The 23324-nt window shown below is 38.7% G+C and overlaps 1 protein-coding gene across 2 annotated transcripts; it reads right to left on the reverse strand.

The window, feature by feature from the left end:
• Positions 1-973: 973 nt before the first annotated feature.
• On the reverse strand, positions 974-22581 carry ankib1b (ankyrin repeat and IBR domain containing 1b). 2 transcript variants are annotated; one of them, XM_056762162.1, is made up of 21 exons: positions 22446-22581; positions 20055-20319; positions 18406-18706; positions 17431-17613; positions 16348-16465; positions 13866-14074; positions 12964-13052; positions 12708-12852; positions 11767-11933; positions 10788-10876; positions 10523-10653; positions 9428-9562; positions 9117-9203; positions 8660-8726; positions 8349-8494; positions 8092-8270; positions 7854-7905; positions 7629-7703; positions 5487-5598; positions 4889-4932; positions 974-4802 (listed from the first exon to the last, which is right to left on the reverse strand). In XM_056762162.1, exons 2-21 carry the CDS (start codon positions 20240-20242, stop codon positions 4041-4043), a joined length of 3279 nt encoding a protein of 1092 aa, XP_056618140.1. In that variant the 5' UTR covers positions 20243-20319; positions 22446-22581; the 3' UTR covers positions 974-4040. The 2 variants fall into 2 exon arrangements, with proteins under 2 accessions (XP_056618140.1, XP_056618141.1); XM_056762163.1 differs by lacking the exon at positions 7629-7703.
• Positions 22582-23324: the final 743 nt, after the last annotated feature.

Genomic DNA, 23324 nt, shown 5'->3' on the forward strand with positions numbered 1-23324 from the left:
AGCATTATTTTTCAAAATATTGTCTTTGGTGTCTGCAGAAGTCGTCATAGAGAACTCATATATTTTTGGAATCATTCTTTTTTTTCATCATTGTAGCATCTCAGTATATGCACCAAAAGTAAATCCTTGTTGGTCCCAAACAGCATCCCTAAATCAGACAGTGTCCCTTATAAAATGAATGTCCCTACTGAAAATTCCTCACATTTATGCTCACTATGTTAACAAGATCACTGTATTAACTGACTAGGCCATACCCATAGAGTCTCAATTCATTCTTTCTAACTTCTGTATTACTTGATTTAAAAAAAGACACTTGTTAAAGACCTCTATATTATACACATGATTTATACATTGTACTGCTTTGCTTGTGTGAAACTGCTGTGGTCTTTTGGATTTACTTCATGAGAGGTTCCAGGGCAGGTCAAGAGAGCACACAGTCCTACTTGAGCCACTAGAGGGATCAATGCTCACAAAATCATTTACCTTTAAGCTCTAAACTTTACCTCTAGTACCCAAAAAGGTACAACATTTTAGAGAAACCTTAAAGGGACAGCTCACCCAAAAATATGTATTTTTAAAATTCTTTGTTCAGAAAGTTATTTGGAAGAATGCTTGTAACCATTGACAACCATAATAGGAAAAATAATAGTCGAAAGTCCCACTGAACTGTTTATTTTTCTACATTCGTCAAAATATCTTCTTTTGTGTTCAACAGAACTGAGACATTTTTGGCCAAGGAAATGGTGGACAAGAACTGTTTAGTTAAATGCATTCTTCCAAATATCTTTCTCTGTGTTCATCAAAGCAAAGACATTTATACTGATTTGTAACAGCTTGAGGGCGAGTAAATGATGACAGAATTTTCATTCTTGGGTGAACTGTTTCTTTAAGGGTATCTGTTGCTTTAACATGCATTTAGAGTCTTTTTCTATGCCTGTGGGCTCTTATGAGTCATTCTATTCAAAGAACACTACCACTTTAACAACTGCAACTTTATTAAGATTCACACTCAAATCGGGCCAAGCACCACACATTTGTATTGTCAATATAAATTGGGAATGTATCAAGTGTATCAAGATCATAAAAGTGCAAATACCATTTCGAGGATTAGATGGTTAACAATATAAAATCTGCAATGGGTTACAAGATTTGCTTTACCCCACCGCCCCTTCCCCCAAACAATAGCCTTGACACTTGAATTGCCTTTAGACAGGAAAACATGATCTATGTTTATTATAGTTGCTAAATGCACAGCATACTGACACATACAGGACAACTTTGTATTCACCTATTTTTCTCATGTCTGGTCAGTTGTTTCAAATCTATCACACGCTTCATGAAAACAGACATTTGCTCCACCTGTGCCTCTGCCGACATACATTACTTCAAAGAGAAATACTGCAATTTATTGAGCTTAACTGATTCAGATCACACATACATACAGTAAAAAACGCGTGAACTCTCCTTAATCGATGAATCTTCTGGAATGACTCCAAGCTGCAAAACACCACTTCAAAAACAACTTCATGTCAGTTTCCATTATGCAATGCAATACTGCATTAGGACAATAGTTCAGAATCAACATACATATTCCATCAAGCCCACAGTAAAACATGAGGCGCCTGCACAGCTAGAGCTGCCAATATAACAGCAAACCTATGAACTCAAGTGGGTTATTTCAAGGCTGAAGTGTGAGCTAGTTTTGTGCAATTTTCTGAAGTGCGTAGAATTCAGTTCTACCTGAACTGACAGTTTCATCTGAAGTAAAGTTGACCAGGTGTTCTCAAGAAAAAAAGCAAATCAAAAAGTTGTACAAATTGTTAATTTCTTTTAAATGGCTTTTAAAGATTTCACCAGTCACTTGTAAGTAATACGCACGCTGTCAGAAGTGGCACTGTTTAGAACAGTTTTATATATACACAAAAAATATATTTACGATTTTTTTTGTTTGTTGGGTTTTTACTTTCATTGACTTTTTTTAAAGCAGGGCATTCAATTTTAAATAAATAGAAAATACATTTTCATTATTTATTGTAGAGAAATACCAGTTATATTTATTATTTTTGTTTGTAATTGAATTGTTGCCGCTTTTGACTGTCACATCGATGTATATTTGCCACAGCCTTAAAAAAGATCCAAAGATCACACACCTGAATATTTTCAAAGGTGAAAACAGACGCTCTTGCAAGCATTGTGTCATAAAAAAATAAAAAACATAGATATGGTCACATCTATGGATTTTAGCCATAGTGATATTTCAAAGGTTAAGTTCACTCAAAAAAAGTGTTATAATTTACTCACCCTCATGGTGTTCCAGACTACTTATATATTGTTTTTTCCGTTGAACCCAAAAGGAACTCATTTCTATATAATAAAATTAAATGGTAATTGGGACTGTTCAAGTTATAAACATGACAAAAACACCATAAAAGTAAATCATGGTTCGTAAAGGAAAAGTTCTCCCAAAATTGAAAATTCTGTCATCATTTACTCATCCTCAAGTTGTTCTAAATCTGTATAAATGTAATTGTTCTGTTGAACACAAAAGAAGATATTTTGAAGAATGTAGGAAAGTAAACAGTTCTGGGTCACTTCTGACTACCATTGTCATTTTTCCTCCTATGGTAGTCCATGGCCAAGAACTGTTTGGTTACAAGCTTTCTTCCAAATATCTGTGTTGCTGTGATTTGGAACAACTCGAGGGCGAGTAATTGATGACAGAATTTTTATTTTTGGGTGAACTGCCCCTTTAAGATCAAGTATTTTGTAGCCATATGACAGCTTCGTGTGAAAAACAAATGTAAAAAAAGTAATTAATCAATATAAATCATCTTTCATTCTTGACAGCCATTGTGTGCACAAAAAACAACCCGAATATTTTAGTGAACACTTTCAATGTTAAACAAAACTAAGAATGAAGTTTAGAATGACATGAGGGGGAGGTGAACTATCTCTTTAAATCCCACACTGAAATGTTTAACATCATCACCACACATTCTGGATATCACATCTTCTCTTTTACACATAATTTATAATATCTCCAGATTCAATATAGATGAATGCAATCCACATAAATGCGAGTGAGCACGTAAACTCATTCTTTCTCTAGTTTTTAAATACTTTCTTTAAAACACTCTGGGGAAAGGGACCAGAAACATGCTAAAGGGCAATTGAACATTTCTAAAAAAAAGTGTTTTTTAAAAAACATTGAGGCCGTTTGCTTATTTGCCACCTGAAAGTACGGTCACGGCGTGTATAGAACTCACCACATTCTGTGTTCTGAGAGTGCCTATAAATAAAGAATAGTGTCACAGAAAAGGCACTGTGATAAGTTGCAAAGAGAAAACAGAGCCAGTGCGGCACTCCTGAAATGAGTTGAACCTCACAGATACTTTCCTCTCTATTTTACCATTGAAACAGTGATTACGTTTGAACCGAAAAAGAAATAAGCGAACAGCGACTAGAATTACGTTCTTTTTTTGTTTCTGTGATTCTTTGCACCACAGAACAGGCCCGCTCTTCTGTGTGCTAACACTACAGGTGGACTTTAAAGGAAGGAGAGGGCGACCGAGCCCTTCAGGAGGAGGCACATTCGGCACACCATCCACCGGGCGTTAGTGAACGCTGTGTACTAGCCGGTGTTTTTGGCACCTTTTACATCATTGAAAATTAAGCAGATAAAGACAGGATGTCCTCCAAACACGGTCCTGTTCTATACAGTAGATTATCATTATTAGAGGCGTACGGCTCTGACTGCTTGCTCATGATAACCTCATAAACTTTTCCCTCTAGGATTACATAATGCTGTCTGGTTCAGTTGCTGACTTAGTAAAAATCTTTCGCACTTTATAACTGGAAGTTTTTGGTGAACACATGCCTCAAACGGAGGCCTGTAACACACTGGCCAGATTTTAAAAACGGCTTTGATTTCGACATATCTGACAATACATAGGCTTTTCTTTTCATGATGATCCTCGGGTTCAAATCCGATAGCTATTTCACATCATAAAGTGGTTAACGGAGTAGGAGGAGTCAGTATTTCATACAAGGTGCACCTGACCCTCCCATTCCGAGGAGCTACTGCTAGGCTGGTCAGGGTCTGAGTCACATTTCGGGGTGTCGGAGTGACACGGGTTGGAACCGCTCGGAGTGTCCCCTAACTCGACAGACTCAGGAGGTCCCGGAGACACATCGAGACCCACCAGGTCAAGCTGCGTCGGCCTGACGGGCTCGCGTTCCTCCGTGGCACGGCTGGTGCCGTACTCTCGCTCTTGATCTCTATCGCACTCTGCTGTCCATTTTGGAACGGCGCACTCTGCAGTCAGCTCCGACGTCATCCTTGCAGCTGAAGCGGTGAATTCTTGATTCATTGCACCGGCTGAAGGAACCAAACTGATATTCTGAGGGTTCATGTCATGAAACCAAGCCATGATGTTGCCAAGAAGGTTGGCGCTGTCTGAGCCAAAATCAGAGGACGGTTGAACCTCTTCGGACTCACGAGTATTAAGATTGTCAAAACGCAGAGGAACATTCTGCCCGCTTATGTTTCCGAGCTTTTTCAAGCTGTCACCCACCTCTAACAGCTCGGAGCTGCTCAGGGCAGCGCGGGGCACATCTCTACCGCACAGCACCGGATCCAGCCGTGTGGGTAGGGATGTTCCGATGGCCCCTAGAGACGCCTCGTTGGCGAGTATCTCTTGGGCGTCAATGCCAGCGCCGCCCATAGCCAGACCAGACTCCTGCAAAGACAACTGGATGGCCAAGAGGATATTTGGATCATCTTCATCCAGGGAACTGTGGGTCTGTAGGGCAAAAGATCAGAGGTCAGTGTCAGCTGACAGTCTTTGAAACTTTGTTGAAAAAAACGCATGCAATGATCTCAACTAACCCTTGGCAGACCCTGCCGCGGACCACCACCGATTTCTTGCATGTCTATAAAACGAGACAAATGGAAAGAATCATCATTTGTTTTGTTTGCTCGTGTATTTTGTGATTTTTGTTTCAAGGGGAATATAAATCTAAGGGTGGCAACGCTGTTAACTCTGGCTAAAGTAAGTCATCTGGATTCAGATGGAAATTACTGACGAGAAAGTGCTGTTTATGTGCCTCAACACAGACATCGTTTCTCAAACAACAAATAAAAACAACGCTGCTTTATTTTAGATTGCTTAATAACAGCCTATATCACAAAAGACAGTGTTAACAAAATGGTTTACATTACATTTTATTTTCTGCTGAGTTCAGCGTGAAACGCATATAAAAAATAAGCTTAGCTCCTAGAAGTCTACACAAATCTGTTTTTATATGCAGTGTGACAATGTGTCACAAATCAATTATGTGCTAAAGAGGCATGATGTGTGAAACACAAAACAAAGGATGTCCCTATACAAAATAAAAAGATCAACTATTTATATTTCAGTTTCTACCCTATTCCATTCTATGCAAAATGATGTTAACAATGTTCAAATTTAAATTTCTCCCCACACCTAAAGTGCCATTGTTGGGGTCATCTGGGTCAGGTGTGTTGCTGCGGAGGCTGGCCATATCTCCACGTCTGCGTTGCCTGTGTCTGCGTCTATACTGGAACTCTGCATACTCCTACAACACAAAAACACACAGCACTGCTTCAGAGCTGACTTTAGATGAGCTTTCATCATTCTTCATGGGCCCTGTAAGTTAAAGGAACACAGATATCTGCTGTGACACCGTCAAAGCTCGGGGGTTATTGCTTTTGACAGGTCAGAATAACAGACAGACGTTTTGAGTTTAGTCGTTACTTGCAAGAAGTTCTAAGTTGCTTGAATCATGTACAGTACATAATCGGAAAGCCTTAAAGGAACGGTTCAACCAATAATACAAATTCCATCTTCATTTACTCACCCTCGAGTTGTTCCAAATTTTGTATAAATTTCTTTGTTCTGACATAGAGAAAGATATTAGGAAGAATGCTTGAACTAAACAGTTCTTGGCCAGTACTGACTACCATAGTAGCAATAAAAAACTTTATATAATACCATAGTATTGTTTATGAATTTCTTTGTTCTGTTGAACACAAAAGAAGATGTTTTGAAAAATGTAGGAACACCAACTATCATTGTCATTGTTTCCACTATGGTATTAAATAGTGGCCCAGAACTGTTTGGTTACAAGCATCCTTCCGAATATCTTTGACTGTGTTCATCAGAACAAAGACATTTATACAGATTTGGAGCAACTCGAGAGTGAGTAAATGAAGACAGAATTTTTTTGTTTTGGGTGAACTGGTAAAAATGACAACAAAATCAAACATGATACGGTCAGCCAGTCATTCTCGCAAAATAAGCCTCTTCAAGATGCTATTTATTACAAGAATAATAGCATCCTTTTATTACCCTTAATAAGAAAAATGCATTGACTTTTGCATGATTATGAAGAAACGTAGAAGTGTAATAGGTTGTTTGCCATTCAGTCAAACACTTTTGCAAACCTCTTCAGCTCTAGTGCATATAAAACATTTTTATGTGAATTTTAACTATTTACAAACTTACATACTTTTACAGAAACCCCTCTAAATTTTGCAATAATTTGACATTCATTCTGTGTTATGTTATTCTAAAGTGTTACAATAGTGAAATATAGCTGATATTCTTGAGAGCGCCAGCTCTATCATTTGTTTTGTAAGTTTGTTTGATATAAATATCAATTATGAATACAAATATTATTTGCACAACTTTCACAGGGGGATGGGTTTGGTAGGACAAATTCATAACGTATCATTTTCTTTTATGTAACAAATGCGAAATTGATGGGACTAGTAAGAAAGCATTTACACCATACACTATATGTGTCGTTTTGTGCTCCACAACTTATAGATCTGATGATGTGATGTTGGATTCATTGTTGGGTCTGTGTTAAGAAAAGGTTTAAGAGGTTAAACAAAAATACTTAAACTCACAAAGTTACTGACCAATCAGAAACTATTCCAGAGTAACAACTACATGTAATAACATTACATGTAATAACTACATGTCACTCTGCAATGGCGATTGGTCTACGCTGAGCTCGTTCCACCACAGATCTTGACTATACAAATCAATTTTCCAAAAATAAAAAACTAACCCAAACTAAGGCTGCATGCAATAAGCATGCAACATTGAGAGCAAACTCAAATGAAAACATACACACGAAAAGGTTCTTAAACTGCTCAAGCATCAATAATAGAAAACATAAATAAAGTGCATTTCTTTTCATTCCTCTTTCCTCAAGCCTTAAATCCATGAAAACAACACGACGTCATAACCTGCACACAAGATTAAATAAAGAAGTGGCCTGTTTCACTTCAGAAAGTCTCCAGAAACACATCATTCATGACCTCTACAGTATAGCCAAAGCGAAATAAAAAAACTAATAATGAACCTTTGAACACCAAAGGCTTCTTTTCATTGTTTCATAATAATGACTTTTCAATGATGGCAAAACAGCATCAGAAGAAAAATCCCCGTCATGCACAGGAAAAAATATAATAATGAAGGCAACGGAAAACAGGACATGCGACCAAATTAAAAGTGATGGGAGTGTACATGATAGGTGCCATTCTGCCGATCGATCAGCCGTTCTTGAGAAGGGAGCTAATGAGGATTCATTAATACCTGCGGATGGCTTCCTGTATACTGACACTGTTCTCTCGGATCATTTCCCCCGAGAAAGGCTTGATTCCTCTGGATCTTTAGATCAGAACAGAACACCGGCACACTGTTTATCTGCACATTTCACTTCTCACACATTCACAACTGCTGCAACTCGGAAGTTCAAATCTTCGGGTGCTGTACAAGTATAGATATACAAAAAACTGTTTGTCAAACAAAACACGTTACCTCTGGGGAGGCGAAACCCAAGTACTCCCAGTCCCATGTTCCTCCAGCAAAACTAAACGTATACAAAAAGAGTATTAAATTACTTGAATAACACTTCTGTAGGTGGCATCTAACATCAATGTATTTTTCTTTTTTTAAACGCTACTTTTCACCCCAAAATATGTCACTTTAAAAAAGTAAAATGGGTTGTGAACCTTCGTACGTGACATCATCCTCTTAGTTTGGAAAAGGGTCTTACCTTCGTCGAGGGGCATCAGGTGAGTCATTGGGCGCCACGCCTCTCGCCACAGACGCCAGAAACTCCTGCCGTTTCTGCTGCACCAGGCAGGCGGCGCGGATGATCTTGTGACGTGGTGTGCGGAGGTACGGTCGGTTGACCTTCTGCGCAAGGTCTTCAGTCACCATTTCCAAGTCAGTCTAATAAGAGCAATAAGAGTGTCATCACTTCCTCAGGATACAAAATTACACGCACGAACTAGAACCTGTGATATTGACCTGCATAAGTTCAAATATTTCCTTCTTTGTGCTTTTGGTCTCCAGAAAGAAGCCGTATGGGTAAGAGCACTTGAGAATGCGACGGGTCTTAAGTAGTTCATGCACTGCATCTTCAATGAAAGTAGTATCTGGAGGGCCTCCCTCTCCTGCAACAACACACGAAAAAATATGAAGTCTCTAACAGATAGCACTTAATGTAGTGGTAAATAAATCCATGCCAGTTTAGAGCTACGTACAGTAACAAAGGACACATGGTACATTTTTCATTAACATGTCTATGTAATAGTTATTAAGATTTTAAAGCATCTTACTTCCGCTCAGAACTTTGCTCAGCTGCTCCATCTTGTCTTTGGCTGTCTTAAGAAGACGTTCCTCTAGCTGTACAAAAGCACAGTAAAGACTTTTATTGTCAAAGCACAGTTGAATTTATAAATTATTTTGTAAAATAAACTTTTCTCATTGTGATTTAGTACAGTAGATGCAGTACCAACAGCAGATACTGTGAACTGAACTGTATAGACCACTGTAAACAACACTGGCCTTTTTTTTATAATATCCTTTAACATCTGAGAGAAATTCAGATCACCCATTTTCCACCATATACAGCACATAAAAACAAACCGAAAAGCGCACTGTTTGGGGTTATTGACTCATAGAGTCTCTTCCTGTTTAAGTGGGAAGTTCTTAAAGTAAGCTTACACCATTTAGTCAAGGGTCCAGAAATGGGAGACTGTGTAACATCATTGTGATGTTTGGAGACTACTTTACCTGGTAGCTGTGCTCGTGGTTCTTAAAGCGTGAGTAATAGTGCATGAAGCGATCCAGCTCCTGAAAGTTTTTGTGTTTCTTCTCCGCCTGCAGGTTAGTAAGAAGTGCATGCACAGCATTACTTTTGTTTTTTATTACAATTCCGATCTACTAATTCTAATTCAACATATAAATATGCACAGAATTGTTTTAAGACCTCATGAATACAGAAGCAGAGTTTGGTTGCCTTATTCTGACCAAATTAACTTTCAACAGTTGCAACATTTTTATCTTTTCCTGATAACAGATAAAAAACAGATTATTTTACGCACCTCAACGGTCATGTCCTTGGACTGTTCCTCCACCTGCTGGATAACCTCATAACGCGTGCACCTATAGTATCCTCCTGTGGATGAACTGTGTTTCTTCCACTCCTCCAGACAGATCCAGCAGAAATCATACTTACACTACACAGACAAACATACAAATAACATTACCGACACTAAGACAAGTCTATTATATTTACTGTGTCATAAGTAATATGAGTCTATTCTGACAGTACTGTTCACTGGGAGAAGTGGGATTCTGACAGTAAGGATTATCCGTGTTGCTAGGAAACTATTTCTCACACTTGTATTTTTGGAGCGCTTGTATTTGCCATTTTTTTCCTTGTTAGATAACCTTGCGGTAGGATTATAAAGATTGACTTAACAGTCATTTTAAAAAGCGCATTATTCAGCCATAAGAAATAAATGCATCATGTAATTGTGGAACTGTCGACAAATCTCAACAATGACATTTAGTTATTGTGTTGACTATCTCATCGCTGGTTTCAACATATCATTACAAGGCACAAAAATTAGACCTATAGGAAAAATAAGCCTGAAGAAATACGTCAAAAATAACCTGACAAAATGCTTAAATTTAGTACTTTCGAATGGTCTCGTTCAGTCTGGATTTTATTTAAAGGTCCACTTTTAAGATTAATCATATACTATTCTAGGCTCAAATCTATGTGTATCACTGACAACTCTTTCCTGGTTTACTTTCAACCCCTGACAAACCAGAAACACAATTCTATCACTCGATGAGTCCCACAGGGTTCTGTTCTCAGCCCGCTAATTTTCCTAATTTACATGCTCTTTTAGTCACATTGATCTTAATGGTCTCAGTAATCATTACTTTGTTGATGGCACACCTATTTTTGCCACCCATTTCACAACCAATCCTTATCATTGACATAAAACACAAAATTTACTTCAAATTTCTATTAAAAAAATTATTAAAAAATGTAATTTAAAAGATTTTAAATGTTTTTAAAGTGTGTTCTCATCAAGCTAGCGTTCATCTATCCCTGCAAAATCCATGCCACATGTACCCTGGTATAAAAATAAACCCTATTATTATTTTATTATTACGCAAATAACCTTGGCACATTGCATGTGGTTGCAGCCTTCATTCTTCTGAATGGGAGATTTGCAGTTGGCACAGGATTTGGAGTTGGTGAGTAACCACAGGCAGTTGGCAGCATCTTCATACTCCACACTTACACCTGCCACTGAAACGGAAAGAGACAGAAATAAAGATCCTTGTGGTTCGACAACATTTTTAATCAGGTTTGAACAGCATTTCGGAACTAATGAAAAGTATTCGGTGGGTTAGTGGTTACAGCAGAACAAAAGTCATGCTCACGTTCTTCTGGTTTCATATCAGTGACCTTCTGAAGCCACATCTTCCATGTTTGGCAGTCACAGGGTTCATGGGCTTCTCCTTGGCATTCCCTGTGGAGAGGAACATCAGCACGATGTCAGGACTCAGCATGGAGAAAATTCAATCTCTTACAAGATTTACTTTTTGGATTTTATGCAAAAGATTATGGACGATAAAACTCCCGCCATAGAACTTGTATGTCATACATTAGCATATGGAAACATATTAATTTGTACATCTCCTTGTTTTGATACACTATTAAACATAACATTGGCAAATTGTTGCCCACAGACACCTTTAGACGACAGCTTCTGGGAAAGGTTCGAGACATATTTACTCAGACAGATCAAATGTTTGTCCGTGTGACAGAGAGAGGGAAGGGAGGGTAAACTAAGTGAAATGTAACGTTCAGACCTGGCACAGCCTGTGATGAGATATGTGCCCACGGTGTGGGTGTGTATATGTCTATGTGTTTGTGTGATGGGGACAGAAGGCCTAGAGCTGTAGGAAACAGATCTGCCAGAGACCACTGAGCAAAACATACAAACAGATTCTGCCTTCCCTTATATACATTAAAAACACATGTGAACTTGTTGAAAGTGGAAACACTTGAACTCCTGAAGGGTTATAAAATGAAAAACAGGATTTTCCAAAAACAATTTTGCAAAATGATTCAGTCAGAAATGTGATTATGAAAACATTTACATTTGATCACTCGCATTTCACACATATTCGGTATTTAGTAACCGTGCCACTTTGAGAGTAAAGAACACTGTATGGGACAACTTGAGTCCATCAAACAGGTCTTTATGATTCTTAAAGGTACAGTAGCAAATATAGTTTTGTTTGTACGTGAGACTAAATCATGCCAATAATTTGGTGTTTCAACTGACAAAATATGTGAAACTCAGGGGGAAAAGTGTACTGGAGTAAGGAATTGGTATCGGTGACTGGCACTGACCAGCAGAAGAGATGGCCCTTCCCACAGTCCACCGCAGGAGCCTGAAGAAGAGGGAAGCTGAGCGGGTCAGAAATGCTGGCACCGGGCCCTTGTCCAGACAAACGCACCGCTCTGTCACAGCCGGCCCGCGGGCACCACCGGATGGCAGGATTATTCTCTACAAATGCCTGACAAGATGAGAGTAGAAGTGAGGGAGAGAATACTGTAAAACATTGCCGCTGTCTTATGTAAGTTAACGGTTAACACGGTTACTTTTTAAACATTAGGTGGTAACTTATGAACTACCAATGAAGAATAGCATACCAATAAACATTTTGGGGATTAATAAATGCTGTAAAATACATACTGTAACATATTAAGCAATAGTTTAAGCATCATAAACAGCTTTCTGCCAAATTTTTCGCCTTGTATAAAGTGTTAAATCCTTTAGTCCTCCCTAGCTCATCTAATCTGCGGAGTCTTCTTATGAAGGAGGTTCATTTTCACCAGCAGCTCCAGAGGACTGATAAAACACTCTGACCCTGAAATGGCTACAACACAGCTACAACGCCCCGGTGGAAGATTCAAGATCGCCATAATGAAAGGCTTTGGATTCCACAGCATAAAAACGCGTCCAGACATTCTCTGATGAAAGCTGCCATTGTTAGTTACTTCAACGCTCTCAGCTCTCATGTCAATGTTCCACAGCTGTGGACTGACTTCACGTTAACACCAAACAATCCGAGTTACCAGAGGCTAGATCTGTGCGAGATTGCAAAACTATACATGAGGACTCTACTAAATTTACATTGCAGAAAAAAAGCAGGAGGTTTGAATAATGTCTCCCGTAGACTGAGGAAGAGGTCTCTTCCACAGTAAAGCTCTTTAGAGGATTCTCGTACTCGAACATCAACAAATAACCCAATTACAACGTAACGTAACTTCTGATCACGCCACTGTACCTTGATGTCAAACTGCAGGTAACGTTTGTCCATCTCTCTGGACACAATGCTCTCGATGACCTCGACAGGAACTAGCTGGAAGCAGTCATAAGCCGGACAGAAGATGTTATGGGCCTCCCCCTCCTGGATCTTCAGATTCAAGAAGCTGCAAAGAGCAACAAGCACATGAGTGGAGTAACGCCTCAACTACAACAGTGACTGACATGTGAATAAATAACAGAATAAAAAAGTACATTCCAACACGAAAAAAACATACCTTTCCCAGCATCCTCTGCAAAACTCGTGTCCGCATGGGATATCAACAGGCTCTTCAAACATGGAGGCTGCACACATACAGATCCCACACTGACAGAAGAGAAGAAAACACCCACCGTGAGATATCACAGAGGAGATGGTATGATTTCTTTAACCTCAGATTGCTGGAAAACATTTATTATTTCAATATTTCTAACTAGACCTTAAATATGTCCAATACAGATGCAAAAATTAAAAGAGGATCAGAATATCCCACGTTTTATTGAATCAGATTGCCTCATCCATGAAAAATTGGATTGTCCTTTTAGCAAATGAAACCGTTATCTGACTTTACTGTGAACTCCAAGCAGTGGAAATGGATGAAAAGGAACCCATTTTTATACAATGTCTGTATTGATACATGAAAGAGCGAACTGTGCTAAATAGTTTCTCAGCACACTAGATGAAAGTAAGCATTGTAAAATGCACACAATACTGGGTAAAATGTGGGTTTTAGATGTGGCCGATGTGTCCATATAAACTTTTAGCACCATATAACATTAAGTTAATGTTAATATTTGGCATTATATCATATATTAACAGTAATTTAATACAGTATGAGTAGATATCATAATATCCTGTCTCTCAATGCTTATTAGGGCATGAAAGCCGCATGCAAAGTCATTTCAAAAGAATTAGCAATGCTGTTCAAAATAGAGGTTTGTACGTCAAATCAATATTTAAAGAATTTCAATTCAACCACACACATAACCAGAGATTAAATGTCTTGCAATGGGATGGCATTTGCATCTAAAACATTTATACAGACCAAATCCTACTAGATAGATGAAAAGCAGTGAATATCATTTCCAAACATGTGGCTGCAGAATGAATCAATAAAACTGGACAGGTTTAATCCCTCACCAGTGAGAGATCGTCATCAGCGGGGGTCAGGCTGATCTCGTCTGGAGAGGTGATGGATGAGCGTGTGGTGCGGGGCGTACGGGGCGATGGCAGGGTGTCCCACGTGTTGTAACCTCTGGGCGGAGGGGTGGGCATCTGAACGCCCGAGCGCTGGCAGCAGTCTTCAGCATTAGACATCCATGCCTCCAAGAGCTTTTCCCTGTCCCAGTCTATAAACCAAACAAATGGCAAGAAATGAAGGACTGTTTCGCTCTAAAAACTCTTCGACCTTTCAAATATTTTGTTGAAGCAGCCCGTGTGCTAAAAAGATTTGTTTTTAAACAGCCGAGCAATTTTGGTTGCATGTCAAATGACAAACTCAAGCACCTCTGGCTGACAAAATCCAAACAGGTTTAGTGTCATTGATCCCACAGCAGATGACAACAGATACTCTTACACCGAACGAACAAAAGCCTCTAAAGCAGGTCACGCAAATGATTCACAACAAAATCATTCATAAGTATGTGAAAATGATCAGAACTCCCTACTAATATACACAACATTAAAGGAGTAGTTCACTACAAAATAAAGATTTCATTATAATTCACTCAACCATAGCAAAATGTTAGTATGTGAACAAAGACATGATTTCTGCTTCTCACAGCTGTTGTGTCTTTATGAAGTATTAAACATTGTATAGCTACAACAACACACCAGTCGAACGTTCCCCTTCATATAAACATTGCTAAGAACTAACTGTGATGGTATCGTGACGGAATTAATTGGTCACATCAGCAACAATCTCACAAAGTCTGTGTGTTTAGTTCTTCTGTCAAATTGAGGCTTTTGAGGAAATATGGTTCTTATCCATTTAATGCGCTTAAACGGGGTCCAAATTTAGTTTCATCACAGCTTCAAAAGGCTCTACACGACACCAGCCGATGAATAAGGGTGTTGTCTAGTAAAACAATTAGTAATTTTCCAAGAAAACCAAATAATTTTTTTATACTTTTTAAACACAAATAAATCTCCACGACTTCGTATTATGTAATCATGTTGGAAAGGTTACGTGTGACGTAGATTTCAAAAGATTTAAAGATCTTTGTTATGTTCACGAACTGACCATTTTAAACAATAATCTTCCACAAAGTGTCAGTCCCTGGGTCAGAACTTATGCTTACGTCACATGTGACCTTTCCAACGTGATTATGTAAAGTCGTGACGCTACATTGAGCCACTCCGAGGAAGAGCAAGCCATATATTTAGGTTTAAAAAGTATTTCATTTTTTGGAAAATGACTAATCCTTTCTCTAGACAACACCCATATTGATCGGCGGGTGTCGTTTAGAGCCTTTTGAAGCTGCAATGAAACTGAAATTTTGAACTTGACCAACAGCCCCCCGTTTAAGTCCATTATATTGAGATGAACCCTCAAAATAATTCTTCAAAAGCCTAAATTTGTTTCGACAGAAGAAATAAACACACAGACAAGTGAGTGAGTGAATTATCGTGACATTTTAATTTTATAGTGAACTGCTCCTTTACGTTTATAATTCAAACTATTAGGATGGACTCCAGTTTGATGTCATTTAAATAATATGCCATGTTTTGTTTCAAAGATAGGCCGATATAGAGGCGAAAGTTATGGATTGCCGGTTTTAACTTACTCCTTTTCAAACTTGAGACAAGGGACTGTGATAAATAAAACAAAACCCTGTATTTTTATTTCTTTCAAATACATTTTGCAACATAAATGAAGAGCACTTGGCTATACAAGATGAGATACAGACACAGAAGGGTAAATACTTCAGTCAATGTTCCATGATCTCACAAATCAAAGAAAAAATTGATGAACAACAGATGCAACACAGCTAGAACTGGCTAGGAAATAACACACACAAGACATAAACACAAAGCCAAAAATAACCTGATCACCTCCACAGAAAGAGGACAGGTATTCCCATTACAACTTTATGAAACCCCAAAATTCATTACACCTGCTTGACCAACTGTTTGTACTCTGCTGTGTTTAATATCACAGTTTCAGGAGTGAGTAAAAGGTGTGCATTTGGGTTTCAAATTAAAAGAAGGTGAGTCTGCATAGAAGTTTGGGCTTAAGGTCTCCAGAGAGGTTATGGCAATAATAGCATCACAGATGATTTCCAGCTCTGCCCTTCTCCTCTCATGGGCTTCAGTGATGTGGAACTGGGCCTGCTCAACAGCCTGCTCTCATAATTGAAGATTATTAAAGAAAGCACTGATCCAATTACGAGTCTTGTGCCAAAGAATTTAGCAGCTCTGGAGATGAGCGCTCTTGGAAAACTAAGAGGAAGAAAACCTCCCTGTGGCTTTCTGCAAGCAGGCTTCAAGAGGACAAATACCTAACAGCTTATTGATCTTATCGATCGTACATCTGTGGCTTTTTAAAATTTTAACAAACTGCACCTACAGCTTGGGTGCTTAAATGTTAAATGAAAGGTCTCGGTAAGCGTGACGAGCATACCGTGAGCCCGGAGAAGAGCTTCGGCGGTGAAGAGAGGAGCCTGCAGCATGTCCGCTGTTTCCACTATCAGCATGTCCTTCAGTCTTCTGAGATCCTGCACTCTCAAACCTTCATAAAACTGAAACGCAGGTAGAGACGCACTTTAATTAGTGTATGAATTATGACAGATTATGACCTTCAGTACAATTCTTCTAAGGCCCAATCTGTTAAAGGGATAGTTCACCCAAAATGTTTAATTCTGTCATCATTTAGTCACCCTCAGATTGTTCCAAACCTACAAGAATTTCTTTATTCTGCTGAACACAAAGTAAGATATTTGGAAGAATGTCAGTAACCAAACAGATCTCATCCCCCATTGACTCACATAGTATTTACTTTTCCTACTATGGCAGTCAATGGGGGATAAGATCTGTTTGGTTACTGACATTCCTCCGAATATCTTCCTTTGTGCTCAGGAGAACAAAGAAATGTATACAGGCTTGGAACAATCTGAAGGGTGAGTAAATGATGACAGAATTTTCATTTTTGGTGAGCTATGCTTTTAGGTCCCAAGTCCCAAGAACACACACACTGATCTAATATATCACCGCTGTCCTTTTGAAGCCTTGTATCTCCATATTTTGTGATTCTATTTGTCACTGGGTTTTGCAAATATCTAACCAATAAAATATCAACATTAACGGCTCAATATTTGAGAATTAAAAAAAAAAATCTGATAACAGGACATCAAGGACCTGCATGTGCAGCTTAAATGGGTAGTTAGTCGCTTTAGACAAAACCATTAACCAAAAGGAAGAAAATATAAATTTTTACCCAACATAAATTAAAATAAAAACCCGCACTTATTCTGACGTGTTTTATGGGGTGATTCAAGATTTAGAAAGTCATACCACACTTCATAATCTGCATACTGACGTGAAACGTTGTAAAAGCACTTTTATAGACAAGATAATAACAGTGCTAACTTTTATTTTTTATTGATCTTAAATCATGCAGGTTAGAAACCGTCGCATCTGGACACCAGGTTCTGAGGTCAATGTCCTGATGTCGCAAGATATTCCAGAGTTTATTTAGAGAGCTTACCTCCCTGCGGTCTAAGCCTGCGTACTCGGCCTCGATATCCTCAGCGTGGGGGTCGGAGGAGAAGACCATCTGAGACTCCAGACTGAGAGCGAGCTCCTTATGGTGCTGCCTTTCTGCACAGTCACACGGGGTTTCCTTGTTCTCATTCTCCGCAAACAGGTCGGCACCACGCTTTACCAGAAACTGCACAGGAGAGGAGAATAATACTGTGACTATACAGAGAAAATGTCAATAGCCTGAATTTTACTCTACAAATATACTGTATTTTTCAAACTTTCTTACCAGTGTGAAAAGGTTTTACTGTAACATTTACTCTGATACGCGACACAACTTTTTTGACATCACACATATAACATATAATCGGTGACTAATCCTTGGCCCGTCCTCTACATTGTCTTCACTTGTGCTGCGTGCAGGAACATTCATTTGCTCTATGGTTGATTTTTAACTATTGTTAAGATTAAGATCTTGGAGAACTTTGCCATACATTGTGGCATAATCTTCCACAGAATCGCAGTGTTTGGAAAGAGTGGCTTAAGTTTATTTTTAACAAAGTGCCTGATCACGTCAGTGTGGGATTATATGTTTGCTCAGCACATTTCAGCCTGAATTGTTTTGTGAACAAGACACAATATTTGCAAAACACTTGCAAAGAACCTGTCAGTGAAACGTGAGCCAATGCCAACTATGTTGGACCAGACAACAAACTTGCAACCTGAAAATTACTCATGAATAGATGAAACATTAGAATATAATCAGTCATTTATGGATTGCGGTCCTTGCAACCTGGAAAAAGTGTTAACAGCAGGATTCATATTTATAAAAAACATAAATGAATATCTAAGGGCTAGAAACTGATGGCTAAGTTTTGTATCTTGTCAAAACATGCACACATGACACATTTCAAGATGTTCCAGATTCAAATGTCTTCTCTTTTCAAAACAGCAATGTAAAATAAAGTGCAGGAGCCTGTACCTCAACGCATATCTTCATCCCTGAGGCAGCGGCGTAATGTAGCGGTGTGTTTTTTTTGTTATCGTTGGCGCTGACGTCCGCGCTCTCATATTCGCCACGGTCCAATTTGGCACCAGTCCACTTTAAGATCATCTGCAGACACTCAGCCCGTCTGCGCTCATCTTCATAGGGCCGGGCCAGGCGTGGCTGCAGGGCTCCCTCGGACAGCATGATGTGTGGTCCCATGCACAAAACGTGCAGTGCCGTTTCATTGTGCACATTACGTTTGTTTGGGTTCCCGTCCTTGCTGAAGAGGAAGGACCTGTGTGTAAGAAAAAATGACACTGTAAAATTTTCAGCAACCTTCCAAAGATAAAAAAATAAAGTCAACAACCTATTTTACTTATGCAATGTTTCTTTTCATAGTGCCGATCACAGTTGAGTCAAACTTGATTGCAAGTTGGTTAAACAAAAGCTTAAAGGGATAGTTCTCCCAAGAATGTCATCATTTATTCATCCTCTTGTTTGTTCAAACCTTTATGTTCTTCTAAAGAACACAAAAGAAGATGTTTAAAAAAAATGTTGGTAACTGTACAATTTTTAGGTGAACTATCCCATTAAAACTTATCTGACTATCCGTTAGCATTATCCAACAGCAAGTGACAGAAATGGAAAAAGAAAGTGGTTTCAGGTTAAATTATGAAGAAAACAAAATACTTGGAATAAGTACGAACTGTTCACAAGAAGATCAAGAACACGCATTAAAAAGCAAACAGGTTTTGTATACTGCTCAAGGCCACGGTGATGGATTGTGCATGAACTACTTCTAAAACTTCAACCTTTCGTTTACCAGCCCAGATCTTTTGTTACAACAATGCATCCAACTCAAAAATGTATAAATTGCACAAGAAATGAATAAATTTGCCTTCAAAAACTATAAATTCAAGCCAAGACTGACTTCCCATCATTAAAATCTTCATTACTAAGCACATTTGCAGTAACAACAGCTGTTTTGACTTTAAAAGCTTTGTGTGCAAAATTCCTCACCTCACCAGGCCAAAGAGTTTCATACTGGGCAGAAAGAACAGCAGAACATGATTTGTACATGATACGTAAAGATCCATGTGAGTATTAAAAAACCCCAAAGAAAACCTTTTCTCGCTCCTTGAGCAAATTTTTTGCCTTAAGCCTGAATGGTACATGTACTGGAATGTCAGATTCAATGGATATTAACAGTGTTTCCTGCACAGCTACGCTTTCCTAAAATCTACAACAAAACATTTTAAAGGGGTGATATGACACGGCTAAAACGAATATTATCGTTTGGTTTAGATGTAATGCAATGTGTATACACAATTTAAGGTAAAAAACGCTGTAATTGAGTACTGATCGGTCAGCTACATGTAACGGAAATGTAAAGCCTCTTTCCATATTTGGAACATCAGGTTCCAAACCAATTGTAATGTATGTCTACGTCTAATTTTCACCTTGCAGTCTAATTTCTAATTAAATTACTAGAACATTAAAGTGTTCTTAATATGTAATCTTTAGGGGTTACAAGGTTTGAAGTGAAGGCTCTCACTTAAGAGTAACTAATGAAAATATGAAGTATAAAATATCCAAGCAGAAGAGCACAATACAAAATGTTATGGACGCAGCCATGTGTTTACCTGAGTATGCGTGTCATGGCATGTCTGGCAGCGTAATGGAGCGGGGTGTTGTGTTGGTAAGGTTCCCCATATGAGGTGTTGGGGTCTAGTGACTCTTTGAACTGAGGGTTGCCCTCGTAGAGCTGATAAGCCAGAACCTCATCTCCACTGATCAGTGCCTTGCGGAACTTTGTGGCCGTGTTTCCCATTGCTCCGTCCCCAGCTCTCCCAACTGCTCACACCTCTTCAGCCTGTGGGCCTGCAGACAACCGACATGATGGACTTCCTGGAAACATCAATAAAGAATGTGTCCATATTCTTTGGAGAACTTCATCAGAAAGCAGAGAGGTCACGCTTGAAAATCAAAGCTATAAAGATTCTTTCAGCATTTATTCATGTTATTTCAAACCTGTATGACTTTCTTTCCTCTGTAGAATAGAAAAGATATTTTGAGGAACGTTGGCACCCAAACAAACAAAACTGGACCCCATTGACTTCCATTGAACACAGAACCACCTAGACAATTCTAAATTTCAAAAGTACACCAAACAGGACCCAGTTTTAAACTACATGAGGGTTTATTTAACATATGCATACTACTAAAATAAAAACGGAAATAAAAATGTGTATGAGGAAGTGAACCGACTCATCCCCATAGCCAAACGACACAGACAAAACAAAGTCACAAAGTCAGCAGATGCTAAACACGTCCCACTTCACATGCGTGTACCCTTTAAAAGACCCTCAGGCGCAGCAACCTCTGAGAGCTGATCTGAGACCAGCGCGTCTACATAAACCCTCGTGAACCTTCCCACGAGAAAAACCGGCCTTGGATCAGAGGCAGGCAGCTAATTGTCCCAATACACTGACTCATTCTCCACAGGAGACTGATAGGAAAGAAACACAGACTTCCTCCAGAAACACTAGGGGCTTCCGGCTCCCTCTGCCAACTGCTGTCGACCTACTGAGAGAAGGTTCTGTCGAGGGGCAGGATACAGCAGGGCAAAAGTTATGCCCCCACAAATGCCATCTGTCAACATGGACACCTGAGGTGTCAGCTGGATTCATATTTACAAAGCCATAACGCTTGTGCAGTTTCGACATACAAGTACATTTAAACCTGATTTCTTTGCTTTAAAAGCGAAAAAACAACAGAAAACATAAATCCAGTGCCAGTTACTAAAAAAGGTCTCGAGTTCGGTACAGACAGATAACATCATGGATAAAACCAGACTCGTTTGGCCTAGTTTCATGTTCAACCTCTTTCGGGTGGTCTCGGGTTGGCTTATTTAGGTGAGCAACATTTTAAGAAGGGATGGCACGAAATAAGAAAGTCAATCATTAACATCAATGGGGAAAGTCACCCAGTTGTAAAGAATAAAACAGACTGAACTGACATCATTTCATTTTTCATATCAGGGTGCCACAGATTTGCAAGGCATTTTAATGCACTTGTCAAGCCTACCCTTACAAAAATATCTTGCCATGGTAACCACAGTTTCCCCAAATACACCACAGTTACTCCAGCTCCTCTTACTACAGTAAGGTGATGACTGTGTATTATCGATCTATAGGTGTCAATCGATAAAATACGACAGAGGAATTATCCAAGTTTCTTCCAAAGTTTCTAGACTCATATTGATGCATTACGTCTTTACATAAGTAATAATAACAATGTTAGAAAATATAACATGTTGGCATAGAAGCTACAGTTGATATGGTTTGTTAATTTAGAAGGGAAATAAGCTAAATAAGAGTGATTTTTTCCTGCTTGAAAGTGAAATCATCGGCATGCAGGAAGTCAGCTGCTGTGTTGTGTGTGTGTTGCTCTAGATTCTGTGCGCTGTTTATAGCCAAACGTCGATTTCCTAGAAGGGGCTGAGCGACATGTTTACAGCCTCTTCCATTTACATGCACATTACAAAGCTTACACGCTCATATCACAGGAATGTCATCACTGGAGCGTATTGACATCTATTACAAACGTCTGTAAAAACATTATTTACATAGACAGAATAATCACCGGGAGTGTTTTTCAGCCAGTCAGTGTTTGAATAGCTGGCGGATTTTATTCTCCCTGCGTTTCCCATTAACGTCACGTAGAAAGGCGAATCCGCTAACGTTACTTCTGAACGTACAATCATAACAGATGTCTGATTTCTCTAGTTCCCTCGTGTTAATCATGATGTTAATCGCAACTGAGTTAGCTTGGCAACTTATCATTAAAACACAGATTTCACAACAAAGAAATGGTGATTTACAGACGGAACTATAAAAGAGCAATACTGATGAATCGCTGTCACGCGGCCGTTTTGTTGTAAGGAGATGTTAATTGTCTTCTAAAATATTGCAGATTGTTATAAACAAGTCGTTTTATTGATCCAGCGCAACAAACCCATGCAACCCACTTACCCAGTTGTCGTGATGATAGCAGTCGCGTTTTTTCTTTATGGCCGTGAGTAATTCAACGGTTTTCAGATGAAACTGTGTTGACTCTAAATAAAAATTCTGCCTCTCGCCTTTGTTGTGAACGTTCCTCCGCCGCCGTGAAGCATCCGTCAACCACGCCGCTGCCTCGGCACGAAATTTCGAATTTCAAAATAAAAGGCCCGTCAGTTTTGCTCTGAGTGTGAAGAATTGGGAAAGGGCGATATTTTCTTTGCTTAAGATACTTTCAATATACTTTATATATATCAGACAACCTGTTGTTTTGCTTGTTTAGACTTTTTTACACATGTCCCTTATTTTGTGACTGAATTATATTTGAAAACAATAAATGATATTTTATGTGATATTTTTTAAGAAACATGTTAAATCTATTGGAATCGCACACTGCCTCCTTTGTCGGCGTGCATTAATTCGAACTCCTAAAACCACATTCATCAGGTTATTCTTCTTGTGCTATTCTTAAAATTGTAATAAGTTTATATTAAAACAATCGTCCACTCCATTTTTATTTCAGACAACATGTTGTATACATTTATTTAAAATTGGGAACGTTGGTGGGTTTTAAATAATGGTAATTTGGTAATCAGGTCGAATTTATAATGCAGATAAGCCGATATTGTTAAATAGGAACGATATTGCTTTTTATGTTTTAAATATATTTTTATGTTTCAAAATAAAAGTCACGTAACGTGTGTGTTCAACACTGATGGATAAAGGTGTAATTAGTATCGCCCCCAAGTGTATTACTTTTTTAACTATAAGGTTATTTTCTTACAAGGTATTTTTCACCACACTTCTTCTTATGCAAGTGCCTTTCACCACGCTAATGTTTTATTAGTCTAC

The sequence above is a fragment of the Triplophysa dalaica genome, chromosome 12 (assembly GCF_015846415.1).
Source record: "Triplophysa dalaica isolate WHDGS20190420 chromosome 12, ASM1584641v1, whole genome shotgun sequence".
In the NCBI taxonomy this organism is placed as follows: Eukaryota; Metazoa; Chordata; class Actinopteri; order Cypriniformes; family Nemacheilidae; genus Triplophysa; species Triplophysa dalaica.